General features: G+C 33.0%; 1 protein-coding gene across 1 annotated transcript in view; it reads right to left on the bottom strand.

Annotated features, from left to right (window-relative positions):
• Positions 1-15,977, bottom strand: part of LOC100175887 — a 23,362-nt gene extending 7,385 nt beyond the window's left edge. Inside the window, exons 1-23 of the mRNA XM_009861731.2 lie at positions 15,458-15,977; positions 14,829-14,934; positions 14,234-14,369; positions 13,466-13,658; positions 12,757-12,867; positions 12,076-12,216; positions 11,524-11,737; positions 10,994-11,164; positions 10,408-10,555; positions 9,738-9,839; positions 9,187-9,285; positions 8,485-8,637; positions 7,515-7,655; positions 6,496-6,689; positions 6,038-6,152; positions 5,461-5,620; positions 4,666-4,813; positions 3,826-3,990; positions 3,089-3,219; positions 2,222-2,393; positions 1,486-1,687; positions 1,097-1,231; positions 599-669 (exon numbers count right to left, since the gene is read on the bottom strand). Of these exons, the coding sequence (XP_009860033.2) occupies positions 599-669; positions 1,097-1,231; positions 1,486-1,687; positions 2,222-2,393; positions 3,089-3,219; positions 3,826-3,990; positions 4,666-4,813; positions 5,461-5,620; positions 6,038-6,152; positions 6,496-6,689; positions 7,515-7,655; positions 8,485-8,637; positions 9,187-9,285; positions 9,738-9,839; positions 10,408-10,555; positions 10,994-11,164; positions 11,524-11,737; positions 12,076-12,216; positions 12,757-12,867; positions 13,466-13,658; positions 14,234-14,369; positions 14,829-14,934; positions 15,458-15,977 (3,728 nt within the window). The remainder of the gene's footprint in view (positions 1-598; positions 670-1,096; positions 1,232-1,485; positions 1,688-2,221; positions 2,394-3,088; positions 3,220-3,825; positions 3,991-4,665; positions 4,814-5,460; positions 5,621-6,037; positions 6,153-6,495; positions 6,690-7,514; positions 7,656-8,484; positions 8,638-9,186; positions 9,286-9,737; positions 9,840-10,407; positions 10,556-10,993; positions 11,165-11,523; positions 11,738-12,075; positions 12,217-12,756; positions 12,868-13,465; positions 13,659-14,233; positions 14,370-14,828; positions 14,935-15,457) is intronic.
• Positions 15,978-16,191: the final 214 nt, after the last annotated feature.

Here is a 16,191-nt window from a genome sequence, read left to right on the forward strand (position 1 = left end):
ACATAANACCTGAAATATATAAGAATACTTTTATTTAAACTGTTATTGTAATGCTTAAACATAAATGCTTTGTTTGTCTGATAGGTGTAGCGGCCACGCTTATTTTCTTCCAATTAAAAGTAAATATGCTTTTAACTGCAGGCAGGTTTTAACAACTGTTGTTTTGTCGCTATATCCTGTCTTTTATTTGGAATATTCTTTTATTCTTGTATTGTTATTTGGAACATACTCTTCTGTAATCGAAGAGACAAATAAAGTTATTGTTATTATTACTATAGTCTCACTGTATCTGTATGCCTACAAATACTGTGTAAAAGCGAGTAAAACTTGGATTAGGAAACTTCCATTGAAGTTCTTGGTGAGTGGTCTACAGAATTCTATAAGTTTTAAAACTTAACATGATTTTTTTTTCTTAAACGATAAGATCATGTTATTTAAGGACAAAAGAGAAGGGAATCAACAGCAAAACAACAGTTGTCAAAACACGGTATGGATGAAATGTGTGGAAAAAAGTGTCAATTTAAGAACATGGCTGTTGCACCCAAAGATATGATTTAACTTTTATGTAAATGCAAACATCCATATAATTTCATTTCACCTCGTATATGTTGGGTCACCTTTAATGGCAAACGTGAATCTTCTAATTGCTTCCCAATAATTATCTGTGACCTGTGTTTGAAATTCAAATTCTTGATTAAATATATGTCTTTAGTTTGTTTTAAAACAGATATATTTAGAGATGTGAATGAATGAATTCTTTTATTTGCTGAATGCATCCTTAAGTGGCCGAAAAACGACAGTTCTTATAACATAGATGTTCTGTTTCATTCACCTCATGCCAGCTTACGAGTTACTATGTATGTTACTTTGTGGGTGAACATTATTTTTTATCTTTATGTATAACTGGTAATTTGGACAAGCCATTAGTGACCACTAGGTTGGAGCAATTGTCATTAGGTGTCTTGCCCAAGAACAACCAATTAGGACAAAAACAATATATATCAATATACCCAAAATAATACCTTAGTTATAACTCAACAGTAGGCATGATATGAGCCCAAGAAAATAAAGTTACTTTTTTAAACTTAAACCACACCTGCAGATGAATGAGTCCGATGTTTACATGCGCACATGCCATTGAATGGTCAAGTCTAAGTGTTTGTTCAAAGTCAGCCATTGCCTCTTGATATTTCTTTAACTCTGAGTATAATATACCTCGGTGGAGTAATGCCTGCAAATGGTTAAATGCTTTTGTTAGTTTGTTTTGAACATATTTTGTATATGAAAACAGACAAAAACATTTTTTGGTCGCACTAATTAAACCAGTTTTTATTTTTTAGGAATATTTTCCTATATTCATTAGTTCATTTTTCTAGAAATATCTTATTTTTTTGACAATTTTCTGACATTCTATTCAGATCACCTTTATCGGAATAATACTAAACAAAAAAATGAAGAGCAGCATAATGTATAGTTTATTCTTACTAAGACATTTTGTTCAGTATCATCAAGCAAAAACGAGATGCTTAGATCTTGTAATGCTCTGTCTGGAGCTGCCGTTCTCAACAGTGACCCCCGGTGGAAAAAAGCAGCAGCATTGGTCGGGTCGAGATGTATTGCAGCCGATAAGTCAACCAGAGCATTCTCACTCTGACCCATGGCTGCATATGCTCTGCCCCTATATGATCTGCATGGATTGATGTGTCAAAATCAATGGTATGATTTTTCATTATACTAAAATATTAGTTAAACCTATTAAACTTAGCAGTGACTGATGGGGCTGGTGCTTTAATTTTTATGTAAAATTGTTTTTTTTATGGTCAAAACATTAAAAATCCTCTATCAGTTTGTTTAGCAAATAAATAAAAAACAAAAAATTACATATTTACATAATACATATTTTTAAACCTGTTACTAAGAATAATAACTTTATTTCTCTCTTCCATTATGGTAGCCAAAGATTTATAAATTTTATAAACGAAAAGACAGGATATAGCGACAAAACAACAGTTGTTAAAACACGCTTATAGTTAAAAAACATATTTACATTTAATTGGAAGAAAATAAGTGTGGTCGCTACACCGAGCAGACAAACGAGCCATTTATGTTTGGTTATTATCAAGTTAAACTTCTAATAGAAACAAAAGTGTGCGTAAAGACACAACCCATACAATGGGCATAAAAGTAAAGGGTTAAAGGAATGACAACAAAAATTTTCTACCTTGCATGTGAATTAAGCGGTTCCTTCTCAATAAGTTGCGTAAAATCATTAACAGCAGAATGCCAAGACTTCTTCTTAAAATAAAACTTTGCGCGACGAAGTAACGCATCTGTTCTTGTTGGATTTAAACGAACTACATTTCCATAATCTTCCATAGCTAACAACATGTCACCTTTGTAGAGAAAAAAAATCATAAATGATAATAATAATAATAACTTTACTTATCTCAGAGATTATGGTAGCACAGATATTAATTTTATTAATGCTTTATTGATGGTTCAACACAAAGTTATAACACAGGTGCCAGGCACCGTAGCACAGTTGGTTAGCGCGTCGCCTCAAAACTTAAGGGCTGTCGCTGCTACCATTGTGGGCGTATGTGTCCTTGGGCCAGAAATTTAACGGCAATTGATCCAACCCAAGTCCACAAAAAAATATTCACCCACAAAGTAACATACATGGTAACTCGTAAGCTGGCACGAGGTGTATGAACGTCCGTGTTATAACGACTGCCGTTTTCCGGTCACAAGAGGATAAAGTAAGTTACATTTAGTCATTTCATTCAGGTGTTTTTGTGTTTCCTATTCCAAACACATTTTTCCCGCTTTGCATTACCAAGTACAGAACTTTGTTACGCTATTAACTTATTATATTTGTGAATTTACCATGTTTAAGGAAATGAACAGCAGTAGTCAACCTATGGTACACGGACGATTGTGCAAGGGTCAAATTAACACCTCGCAATTCACATTTGTGATAGATAAATTGTCTTTAGCAATGGACAAGCAGTTATTTTTAACTAATTTGTAGGTCTTTTAAATGAAAAAATGGGCTATTTAAAAGTTTGAGAACAAAAACAAATAAAACCTGTCTTTTCAAACTTCTGAGCACGTTGGAAATAAGTCTCTTCATTTTCAGGATCAAGTTTAATTGCTTGACTATAGTTTACAATAGACATTGTGTAATCACCCAAAGAGGCAAAAATATCTGCACGAGATCTGAAAAGTGAAAAAAATTTATAAGTATTTTTTTTACTTTAGGGCTATTTTTTTGATTTAGGCAACATTTTTAATAGATTTTAAAAACTTGGTCTGAATTGTATTTGTGCCTCAATTTATTTCATTAATTGTTTTTAAATATCTTTATTAAAACAGATTAAAATGTTGCAAAGTAAATGAAAAACTTTACTACTACAGACATTTTCCTATTTCACATGTGAACGTCCTACAGTGTGGCACGCTATTAAACCTGAGATTAGGAGTTGGCCCATTACATCAAAACTAAGACCTTATTCATAAACTAAACTTTTGATTTCTGCCCAGTTCAAAACGTGTGGCAATTTTACATTCTATTGTATAGTAGGATGGGGGAAGATGGGACACCTTTTCATTCTATTTTCTCGTACATTTTGGTAGCAAACAAAAAACATTTAAGGAATTATAAAATCTTGTCCTCGCGACTTTCATAGACCATTGTTAATTGTCTAAAATACGATCAGGATATTTATATATTTCGTGCTAAAAGTGTCCCATCTTCCCCCACCCCACTATATAAGGGTAGGTCCTATGAAATTTCTGTAACATTTGTCATATTAAGAAAAATACCTGTAAGCATCTACATTGAGCTTGTCAATTTTTAATAAAGTGTTTAAATCATCAAGTGCTTCATGTTGTTGGTTATGCAAAAGTTTAATAAGATGTCTCTGCCAATAGGCTTGCACTAATCGAGGCTCTATTGAAATTGCTTCATTCAGGTCCTCATTTGCCATTCTGCAGAAAAAAACATTTTTATAAATTTTATTAGAAAGTAACTTCTTTATCTTGCATAGCAGGCAGCAGCAGTTTTATAACACAGGTGTTCTGCTTCATACACTCCTTGCACCTGTGAGTTACCATGTATTTCATTTTATTTGGATTTATTCTATTAATGACTATTTGGTTAGAGCAACAGCCGCTAAGTGTCTTGCTTCTGGCGCCGTGGCAAAGTGGTTAGCGCGCCTGTTTGTAACCAAGCGGTAATGGGTTCAAGGCTCGTCGCTGCTACCATTGATAGTGTATGTGTCCTTGGGCAAGACACTTAATGGCAATTGCTTTAAACCAGTGGTCACTAATGGGTTGTCCAAATTAACAGCCGTACATAAAAAAATGAGGTGTATGAACACCGGTCTTATAACGATTGTCGTTTTCCAACCACGCGAGGATAAAGTAAGATTTATTCATTCATTTATTCAAAGGAGACAAATGCCCACAATAAAAAAGCAGATGCATGCATCGAATCCAATATCATTTGGTTATGATAGTTGAAATGGTTTAGTAATATTGACCAAGTGATTACTAAAACAAGTATTCAATACACTTGCTTGACTTAATACATTACTTCATTAAAGCACGTTTATTAAATTAATTATTATAAAGTTGAAATCCGAAGATAAATATTCAACTCACTTTATTTCTCCGAGTTTTCTAAGCAATGTTCCTCGTCTTGAAAGATGACACGCTTTTTTTGCCACTTGCTCCTCCGGAAGGTGATGCAGATCATCTGTGAGCCTCTCAACTTCCGACCTCATCATTTCTTCTGGTTCCTCAATCTCTTCTAGGATAGAATTAAAAATTTTAATCAAAAATTAATTTTAAATGAAAGTACTATTTTTTTGCTGCATACATTAAAAAAATATTTTTTGTTTTACAGAACAGATTTTGACATAATGTCGTTACGCACACTTTTGTTTCTATTAGAAGTTTAACTTGAAAGTAATTAAACATAAATGGCTTCTTTGTCTGCTAGGTGTAGCGACCACGATTTTTTACTTCCAACTAAATCTAAATATTTTTTTACTGTAAGCATGATTTAACAACTGTTGTTTTGTGGCTATATCTCGTCATTTCATTTAAAATATTACTAAATCTTCACTACCGTAATCAAAGGGACAAATAAAGTTGTTATTATGATAGTACAGTCCTTGAAAACTACATGTTAATTGTTGTTCTGTTTAATGCTTTTGCAATATAAAAAAATTGCCTGGCGGACCATTTACAATTTTTAAACAAAGAATGCTATAGGAAAAATTCAAAAACCACATCAATGAAAAAGCTTTATTATCGATCACAATCATTGTTCTACATTGCTGACCCTCTAAAACTGCTGTACGGACCGCAGTTTGGGAACCGCTGACTTAGCCACAGTTAAAGATGACTGTAAAAAGATAAAGACTTTCAATACCTATGCATAATACTACTAACCAGAGGTGACAGTTATAGCTGGAGGGATGGTGTCGGGCACAGGAACATTTTTATGCTCTCTCTTCACCACATCTCCTCTTTCCTCCCTGCTCTCAATGACATCATCACTCTCATCCTCGGAGTAATAAGAGCTTTCTTCAGAAGATGTTGCAGGAAAGAGCTGAAGATGTGAAGAATTATAAAATTAACAAAAAAACGGAAAATATATACATTATTAAACTATATTCCTGCAACTAAAAAAACACTTTATATTAAAACGTGAATGTAACTTGCTTTATCTTCGCGGGGCGGGAAATACAGTCGTTATAACACCGGTGATGTTTCATACACCTCCTGCTAGCTTATAGGTTACCATGTATGTGACTTTGTAGGTGATAATTTTTGGGGAAATTTTTTATCAAGTACTGCAGTCATATTAATAACATTTTAATTGGAATTTGTAATATTTACTAAGTTTCTACAATCGCAACACCATTTCTTTAAAAAATTTTTTTTGTTATAGCACTTTAGCAAAAAGGTAAAAAATTTTAAAACAGGTCAAATATTTTTTTCAAAATGTCAAAATATTTAAACTAACCTCGTCAAACCAGGTGTTCCATATATCACGCACCCACTCACGAACGTCTTCTATTGGTTCAGAATATTTTTGATGCCTTCCAATGAACCAATCAAATTCCATGAATCGTGGAATGCTGAACATTTAAAAACACAATAAATTTACATTTAGAATTCATGATATTTAAATAATTTGTGCAAATTTTTTAATTTACACCAATAATTTACAAAACAACTATCAGAAACAGTTTTTTTCTTAAACTGTCTCCGATGACAACACATTGGGATCTTATTCGTCAATCATGGCATGCAGCAGAAACTACGTCAATTAAATGCAGAGCAAATCAAACCTCTGTGCAAAAACTTAAGGGTTTTTACATAAAATGGAATGTGGTAATAGCTTCACCCAAAATATAAATTATGCGCGATAGAAAAAGTAGCAGAAAATGCGTGTTACGTTCCACTACAGTAAGACATTACCTCCTGGTTCTAGTCAATTTTCCCTTTGGAAGACAACCTGTTTTGGTTTTTCCTCTCCCAACCCTGGATATTGCTTGGAATACAGGATCAGTGATAAAGGAATCAACTGATCTTGAGCGGATCAAATGAAGAGGAATGTACGAGGTGAGAGATTTACGAGCGCTGAGCACAAAGCGCTTGCTATGCTTTGATCGCTAGAAATGAAAACTTTATTTTAAAATTAATAATATAAAGGGGACTGCTAAAATTACACTCTATTAAAATTTTTTTTTTAATTAACTTTTTAAGATCTGCAATAGTCACACAAGGGCAATGAAATGATGACTTTAGCATGTTGAGTGACTGTCACTGGTGGCCAAATTGCAAAGAAAATAATTTAATGTTACAAGGGTCTTCAACCGATATTTGATAGGCCGTCATTAAAAATCATGTTGTCTTGAACTAAACTTTTTTTCTGCCATGGTCTGATGGTCACACATGGTCAATGAAATGATGACTTTAGCATGTTAAGTGACACTGGTGGCCAAATTGGAAATAATATGTAGTTTAATGTTACGAGGGTTTTTAATCATTATCTGATGGGATATTATTAAAACACATTATTCTAAATTAACTTTTTTTCTGCCATGGTTACACATGAGAAATGAAATGATAACTTAAACATGTTAATGGATTGTCACTGTTTGTTATTAAAATCGCACTTTAATTTACCTTTTTTTCTGCAATGGTCACACATGGGAAATGAAATGATAATTTTAACATTATAGGTGACTGTCATTGGTGGTCAACTTGCAATTAAAGTTTTTTTATCCAAATATTATCAGAAGCAACCAATAATATCAAAAGAAAGGATAGAACTAAACATACAAAATAAAAAATTTGTTTGCCGATTTTGGGATTTTGGCATAGTCCGTCAAGGACAGTTGCATAACACTGATATCTTTTCATGTACTTTTTACCCATTTACGAGTTACCATGTAGTTAGTTTTGTTAACTTTTAGCATTTCATGATAACGTACCAGGTTACGTTTACTATAGACGACATAATCTCTCCCAGCTTCTCTTGCTTGGGCAGCTAAACTTAACTGAGATGTTTTATCTGTTGCTGGTATTTCTTTACCACCACTTACAAGTGGTTGTTCTGTTTTTGCATGTGTTACCTGGAATAATAAAGGAAAAATTATTTGTTTAGGTCACTTTTTAGGCATAGTACCAGAATCGTGGCTTTGTTGTGTTTGTATGCCCGTACACTGACCTTTTAGATCCTCAATTAGTACTAGGGATGCACATTACAGAATTTCGAATCCATGAGATTCGAATCCTTTTGTAATCCTTTTGTATTCGAATCTAATTACGGGCTTCGGTATTCTGTTTAATGACGTCATCACACGTCACCTCACATACTATATTAACAATTTTTGAAAATTATTACATTTGAAAAAAAAAATTTTTGTGTTTGTGGGACTTTCGAGAGTAAACGTTTCGTAACGTCTTTTCATAGCTTGCTATACATTTCGTGACGCAAAAACTACCCAATGGTATAATTTTTGATCATTTTATAGCTTGTGATCCAACAAGGCTGCTATGATAGAGTCAATAAGCTGACTTTTAAGGGTAAAATTCATTTTCCTATAAATATAAAAAGATTCGAAATTCTAGATTCGGAATTCTAGATTCGAAATAAAGTATTCTAGGATATCCTAGAATACCTAATTATTCTGTAATGTGCATCTCTAATTAGTACTTGGCATTGTTTTGCTTTCAAAACAGTAAAATACTTCAATATTATGTATTTATGTGTGCTCGCTTTTATCCTTTGAGGACATGACTAATTTTTGTGAACTTTCAAGTTTAACTATCTGGGACACAAATGTTCGAGGTAGGTGGGAACAATTTAACATATATTTTTCTTGGGAAACAGTTCTGAAATTATAACATATGAATTAGATGTGACTTGTTAAGAAAACAACAACAAAACTTTTGTCTTACAATTGTAGCTTGTGAAATATTGACAGCTTCACGTGATCGATCGGATAGTTGGTGATCAGAATCATCTTTCATATGATCTTTTTTATGTTGATCTAAAACAAGCTCCTTCTGTTTTTTCACTTCAGCCATTGCTGTGGTGTAACTTGTTCGTACCTAAAGTTATGTATAGTCGGGTGGGTGAAGATAGGAGACCTTTTCATTCTATTATATCGTTCCATTTGGGTAGTAAACAGAACATTCTTATAAATCGGTATCATCATGACTCTGTTGTTAATTGTTTAAAACACGATCAGGATATTTAGATATTATGTGCTAAAAGTGTCCCATCTTCCCCCACCCTACTATATATTATGATATAACGCGCTTAAGAGTATATCATATATTTATTATTAGAGTAATTAGAAAATTTTGGATTAAATCCCAGAAACCCTTACTTTGTCATTAATCCTCACCAATATAAATTCATTGCGGCACAGTATAAAAGTAAACAGCACATACTAATTTGTCTTTTTTTCAATATTCACATTATATAAGCGTTAAGAATGTTAGAACATGTTATTTGAAAAAAATCTGTTGCGGCCTTTATATTTCACCATTGTGCAGGCATGTCATTCTACCAAAATAGGCTATACCAAGTTATTTACTATAGCAAAGTATATGAATATATTTATACATGATACACCAGTGTTAAATTCAACTAACCATTGATGGTAAATGTGCCCTGTCCTCTGTATGTATGGCTAGATTAGGTATAGATGAATTTTTCTTCAGTGGTTTCTCTTCTGTCTCTTGTGTTAAGTCCTGTAACCAAAAATATTTTTTCAGTCTTTTTTATAATTTTTATTATTTATGTATACGACAAATAGAGACCATAGTCTATAAAGTTTTTTTTTAATATTTAAGTATACGTCAAATAGAGACCATAAAGTTCTGACATGCTGAAAATAATGCATTACCCCAATTTATATTTATGCTGTATTCCTGTGGAACTAAACAACTGGCAAGTCATATTACAAACAAAATATGATATATAGTTTAAAATGTTTGCCTACTCCTGATCTAGATGATAAAATAAAGGCAAGCAGTGAAAAAATGCATGAACCTACTACCCCACGCAAGCAGTGAAATTTGTATGAACCTACTACGCTGGTTTCACTTTCCATGTTGCAAATCATAAATCTTAGTTTCTCCGTAACAAAAAGGTAAATATACAATTAAAAACTGTTACGGACACTTATATATGTTATGCTTACAGAAAGTGATTTATGTCTTTTAAATAAAGTCCGGATGTTGAATTCTGTCTTCTCTTCTTCCTCCAAGCTCATCACAGTCATCTGCTCCTCTGTTTTCGCCAACTTTATTAAAAATTAAAGTTAAAATTTGATTGAATGCAGCTTTGTTAACTTTATTGCTATTGTTATTTTAATTTCACCGGTTCTTAAAACAAAATTTGAAACAATTTAAGCAAATAAAAAATTGTTTCAAAAATGAGAATTCAGAACTGTTTAAACATATGCCCTTTTCAACATATAGCATTAACAATATTTGCCTGAAGCCATACATAACGCATTAACTAAAATTGGCTTGGTAATTTTGTAAAAAAATGGTTTTGTCCAACAGCACAAAAGATTGTTTTTTTTTGTTAAACATACAGCAACCTTTCTTAGTGTTATTAATAACTTATATATAGTAGAATGGGAGAAGATGGGACACCTTTTCATTCTATTTACTTTTCGGACTTGGTAGTGAACAAAGAAAATTTAAGAAAATTGAAACCATATCCTCACGACTTCCATAGACTGTTGTATAATGTTTAAAACAGGATCAGGATATTTAGATATTATGTCTTAAAGGTGTCCCATCTTCCCCCACCCTACTATATGACTTAAACAGTCAACTTAAATAGTTTAACATTAAACACACCTGACTGTGGCTACCAACTTCAATAGTGGATATGGTTCCATGGTACTTAGGGAACACCAATGCCTTCACAGCAGAAGTAGAAAGAGCCATCTTTGGTGGAGCAGTTGTCCACAACATTCGCCATAAACCCCATTCTTTAGTTTGGACACTGAGTAAAAGTTTTTTTTACTTCATATTTTGGGCAAGCAAGTTTGCTATTTTAAATCTTTGAATAATGTTAACACAGATTTTTTCTATCTGTTTGTGACTTAGGGGAAAGGTTCTACTTTTAAAAGATTTTCATTTCACATTTTACAAAAACATTTTATAATTCAATTACACAGTACATGTTAATAATTTAGAAAAAAAATGACATGTTCTATAATCCAACAGAGGCTAACAATTTAACAATGCACGTAAATAATAACCATGTCCTAATTAATAACTATGAGACAGTAGAATTGTTAAAACATATAACATAAAATAACATAATTTTATTTATCTCTTAGGATACAGTAATGAAGAGACAGTTAAATTATACAACAAAAAAGGGACTTAAAAAAAAAAAATGTTTGTGCGAATTGTAATATTAATAATATAAACTTACTTAGTTCCACACAAAGTGTAATCTTTCCTTTCCATTTCATGTTCCACCAATCTCTTCCAACCATCAATATCAAGTGGATCAAGCTTACTGGAATCCAAGTGGTTTGCTTCTATCTTCTTCTCGATGTTTTTATCGTTGGTTGAAAATTCAGGTGAACTTTCATAAGTAAATCTGTAAAAAAGTAAAATATACATCAGAATAGGTTAACGTAATCTTTTGTAAACAGATTGGTAAGTATTACAAGTAGGACATCGTTAATCACAAAAATATAACATATATATACATATATATATATATATATATATATATATATACATAAAGTATTATAGGTCAAAATTGGCTCAATAAAACTAGTTATATTTTTAGTATCACATGCTTTATTTCTTAAAATAATCCAGGAAAATTATTTTTTAAAAAAAAAATATTTTTATGCGTATTTGTTTGAACTCAATTTCAAAGGGTTTAAAAAGTTGTAACTGTTTGTGACCATGTTGATCCAATATAGAGCAAACAAACAACCACAAACTTACTGGGGCCTTCTGGTGTCTTTCTGCACTTGTTGGGCCAATATGCTCGAGTCACCCTGATTTGTGAAATTCCCAGCGTGGGTCACCTTTGATAGCGCATACTCCCTAGGGGTGATTGAAATTTCATCGATGGCCGGGAGAAGACAAAGTCGATGAATACGCCCTCCAGTGGGGAAGAAGGGTATTGGTTTTTCCGAGGAAGATTCGCTTCCAATACCTACATGTTGAGGAAATTGTTATTTAAAAATAAGATAGTCATACATTGACACATTTTTCTTAATTATATAAATTTAATAACAGTTCAAGGGTCACATTGGTTAATTGGATGTTAGTAATCATTAAAATCAGATAAAGAAAATTTTTACTTTTTTTTACTATACTAGTATAATATAAGAACAAACAGTACAATTCCACAAGTGGACATACATAAACAGTAATATATCACTTAGAAAATTGCTTCCTAAATGCGACATATACCATGAGTTAGTTAATACTAGTATATACCATGGGTTAGTGACTACCATCAAACAGTGTAAGATTATCAAACCAAATCACCTTCATCATCACTGGAGCTTGGTTTTGCAGGTTTTTCAATAAGAGGGGGAATTCCCCCTTGAATACTGATGATGTCATCATTTCTAACATCAAGGGTTTGGTGCAAATCTTGAACAGCTTGCTCGTAATCCAAAGCCTCTTCTGTGGGTTTGAGAACAAAAATTTAAGAAATTGTGTTTGAGAAATTGAAAAAATTATTTTTAGGAATTTTTTTTATAAAAATTGAGTTTGAGAAAAAATATAAAAGCAAGGCTTGAGAAAAAGTATAACTTAAACAGTTATGAAAAAACAGCTAATATTACTAGTTACTACAGGCTGTCAGAAAATTCTATACATGGTAATTCCTATGCTACAAAAATCAAATACGCAACTTTAGGAAATTTTTTTTTTTTTGTAAAAATAAGTTAGGCTGTTAAGGAATATGCTCAAATGTTTTATAAATATCAATTTTACTCATTTTTTTAAAATTCTTATCTCGTAATTTCATTCAATAAACCTAATCTTTAAAAAAACATTAAACAGGTAAACAATTTCATAATTTAACAGAATTATAAAATTTACCACTTAATGAAAACAAATTTCCTGACATTAATTTTTTTTTTTAATTTTTGTTAGGTAAACTGAGAACAAAGTAGTTGCCCTGTTGCAGTTATTGTTGAAAAATAAATAAGGTCATATTACCTTCATCCTGCATCATGGCAGCAGGAGAAGATGTTGCACTGAACTGGGAGCTTCCTCCTCTAAGAGCATGGGAGGACTTCCTCATCAGGATGGAAGAACAATCAGGGATTCCTGGATATTTTAGATTTAAAGTGAAGTTTATAGGTTGAATGTAACTTGCTTTATCCTCGCATTGCTAGAAAACAACAGTTGTTATAACACGGGTGTTCTGTTTCATACACCTCGTGCCAGCTTCATGTTACCATGTATGTTCGTTTGTGGGTGATTATTTTAGGGGACTGTTTTCGAGTGACTAGCTTTGAACCCATTACCTCTGGGTTAAAGACAGGTGCGCTAACCAACTGTGCTACACCGCTGGAAAGTTGACATTACTACAGCTACTTACTTTAAAATATTATTAATTTACTAAATCATGCTGATGCATATTTCATCTGGTTTTACCAAACACCAGATAAGTAGCCATAGAACACATTACTAGCAGATTAATGCAAAACACCCCAGCAACTAGTATAATATTGTTTTCTAAGAAATTCTAAACAATATATTACAACTAATATTTTGCTTGTAAAATTTTAAATGCCATTGGGTTGTTCATGTTATCAGTGTTTAACAAAGTTTTTTCTGTTGTAGGTAAATATTCTTTAGAAATTTCTGTTATGTATAGTTCTGTTGTAATTCGGTTTACAACAAAAAAAGAGTTCCAACTCACCAGCAGTGGCAGAGATCTGACTAGCAAGTGTTGATACTGTGTCTGAGATATCAATTTCAATCGTCACTTCTTGGTTTTCATCTTCATCCTCAGCTTCAACATCTTCATCTTTCTTCTCAACTTCTTCTGCGTCACTTGTCTGTATCTCTTCCTCGAACAAGGAAAAGGAAGCTTGAGGCTCAACAGTGGGGGCCTGGGAAAAGATAAGCTTTGTTACTTGACACAATCGATAGTTGTTATAACACAGTTCACAGGTGTTCTGTTTCATACACCTCATGCCAGCTTACGAATTACCATGTATGTGACATTGTAAGTGATTTTTTGTAGATTTTTCATTTCTTTTTTGTGATTGATAATTTGGACAACCCATTAGTGACAACTGAGTTGGAGCAACTGCCGTTAAGTTTCTTATCAAAGGTTTTTAATTTGGTGATCCAGTAAATTCTCATTTTTTATCCAACTACAAGTTTATACTTACAGTAATAACATAGGGATCCATGTTATAACAACATAATATTTAATAATAACTTTATTTATCTTTTACTACGGTAGCGAAGATTCAGAAATATTTTTTAAAAACGACAGGATATAGGGACCAAACAACAGTTGTTAAAACACGCTTTCAGTTAAACAAATATATACAAATAATTGGAAAAAAATAAGCGTGGTCGCTACACCTAGCAGATAAACAAGCCATTTATTTATGTTTAATTATTATCAAGTTAAACTTCTAATAGAAACAAAAGTGTGTGTAAAGAGAAGACAAACCTCTTCTTCCATCCATTCCTTTGCATGTGACATGACCTGCTGTAATATTTCATCAATCTTGACATCGGACATGGATTTGTGGCTTCCACTCGCTTGTCTCGAAGATCGAAGGGTCTGAATCATGTCATCAATTGACCTATAATGAATCGTCACAATTACACCAATTATAGCTTTCTCTATAAGGGTGAGCTTCTATTGGCCTAAACCTCGGATATATTTCTTTCTTTTTTTTCTTTTTTTTTACAAGAAGTAGACCTTGGCTAATTTTTTTTATGAACAAGAAGTAGTTCAAACAATTTTTAAGGTAAAATATGGTTTGTTGGGATTGTATATTATACAGAGCACCAAACTACATATTTTTAGTGTTTCTTATACAATAGCAGCAAACTACATAAGTAGGAATGTAAGTATATATACTAGAAAGGATTTTGCATTAACAAGTTGGTCAGATGTTCATATTACACTGCAGTTACAAATATAATCTAAGGAAAAAACATTTTACCGGAAAAGAGGTTTTGTATTATAAACATTGTAGCACCAAATTGCTTATTTAAACTTGTAAATTTATACAATAATAAACAAACGCAAACCTTACCTGACAGGAGTGGTAGTTGCTTCTGTGATCTCCACAGACACCACCGTGCCTTCATTGGTTGGAGATGTTGCTGAAGTAGATGTATCCAGTTTCCCTTCACTGAGAACTAAAAAGTTGCAAAGTGGTTGGCGCATATGTCTCTAACCAAGAGGTGATGGGTTTAAGGCTTGTCACTGCCACCATTGTGGGCAATGTCGTTGGTCAGGACATTTGCTCCTATCCAGTGGTCACTAATAGGTTGTCCAAGTACAAATTATCATCCAGACAAAAAAATAATTACCAACAGAGTAACATACATGTTAACTCATAAGCTGGCACGAGTTGTATGAAACAGAACACCGGCGTGATAGCGACTATCGTTTCCCGGCAACGCGAGGGTAAAGCAAGTTACATTCACATTCAAAAGTCAATTGTTTCTATAGGGTTAGTCAGTCATAAAGGTAATGTAAAATAAGCAATTGTAATTAAAGTAACAATGTTTTTGTGGGTGTTGGGGTCAACTCTGGCCTAATATGCACTATATCACGTCACGGCTTGACATGATATAGCGTCTCACCCCTACAGAACAGAATATTGTGCTTTTTATGAACAGAACCACATGATAGTAAAATAGCAAACAACATACTAACCTTCTTTGAAGCTGGATGACGAAAGTGTGTGTTTAAAGTTCGAACCTTTAGGACTGTTAGGTGGAGCATTGGGACGAGGCTTCTGTTTTACTTTAATTTTTGATCGAGGCATACTTGGTGGCTTTGCTCTCCTAACGAAAGGTGCTCGTGTGGTTGTACCCTCTGTGTTTATTATTGCGGGCATTTTCAATCTTTCTTGTTTATTGGTAGGCTTAACAACACTGGATTTGGCTTCAACTTTTTTTTCATGCTCGTTTATGTGCCCCTTTACTTTGGCTGTACTAGGCAGGTCAAAGGTAGAACTTCCCACCATCATAACCTTAAGGTTTTCTATCTCCATGCTGCTTCTTGCTGGGCAAACTCCAGTCAAACCAACTTTTGGCTGCATGAGTGTATCATGTGAGACACCAGCATCGTTTTTTGCATAAGTTAGTTTGTTACTTTTTGGAACATTCGGCAAGACTGTGCTTTTATCAAGGGGGTTGTACTGTTGCCATTGCTGCAGATGGAGCTTTGACATTTTGTTGTGATTTTTTTTTGGCCACAGAGGTATTATTCCACATTAAAGGCTAATAAAAGGTGTAGCGCAGCTATCAGAAAGCATCCTACTAAAAATTTAGATGAGTTAAACTACAATGCATGAATTGCTGCACAAATTAATGATACTGTAATGGGGGGAAAATATACCATTACCCACTAAATTAAAGGTAATTCTTTAGCCAGTAACGAGTAAA

Source organism: Ciona intestinalis, chromosome 10 (assembly GCF_000224145.3).
Source record: "Ciona intestinalis chromosome 10, KH, whole genome shotgun sequence".
Taxonomy (NCBI): domain Eukaryota; kingdom Metazoa; phylum Chordata; class Ascidiacea; order Phlebobranchia; family Cionidae; genus Ciona; species Ciona intestinalis.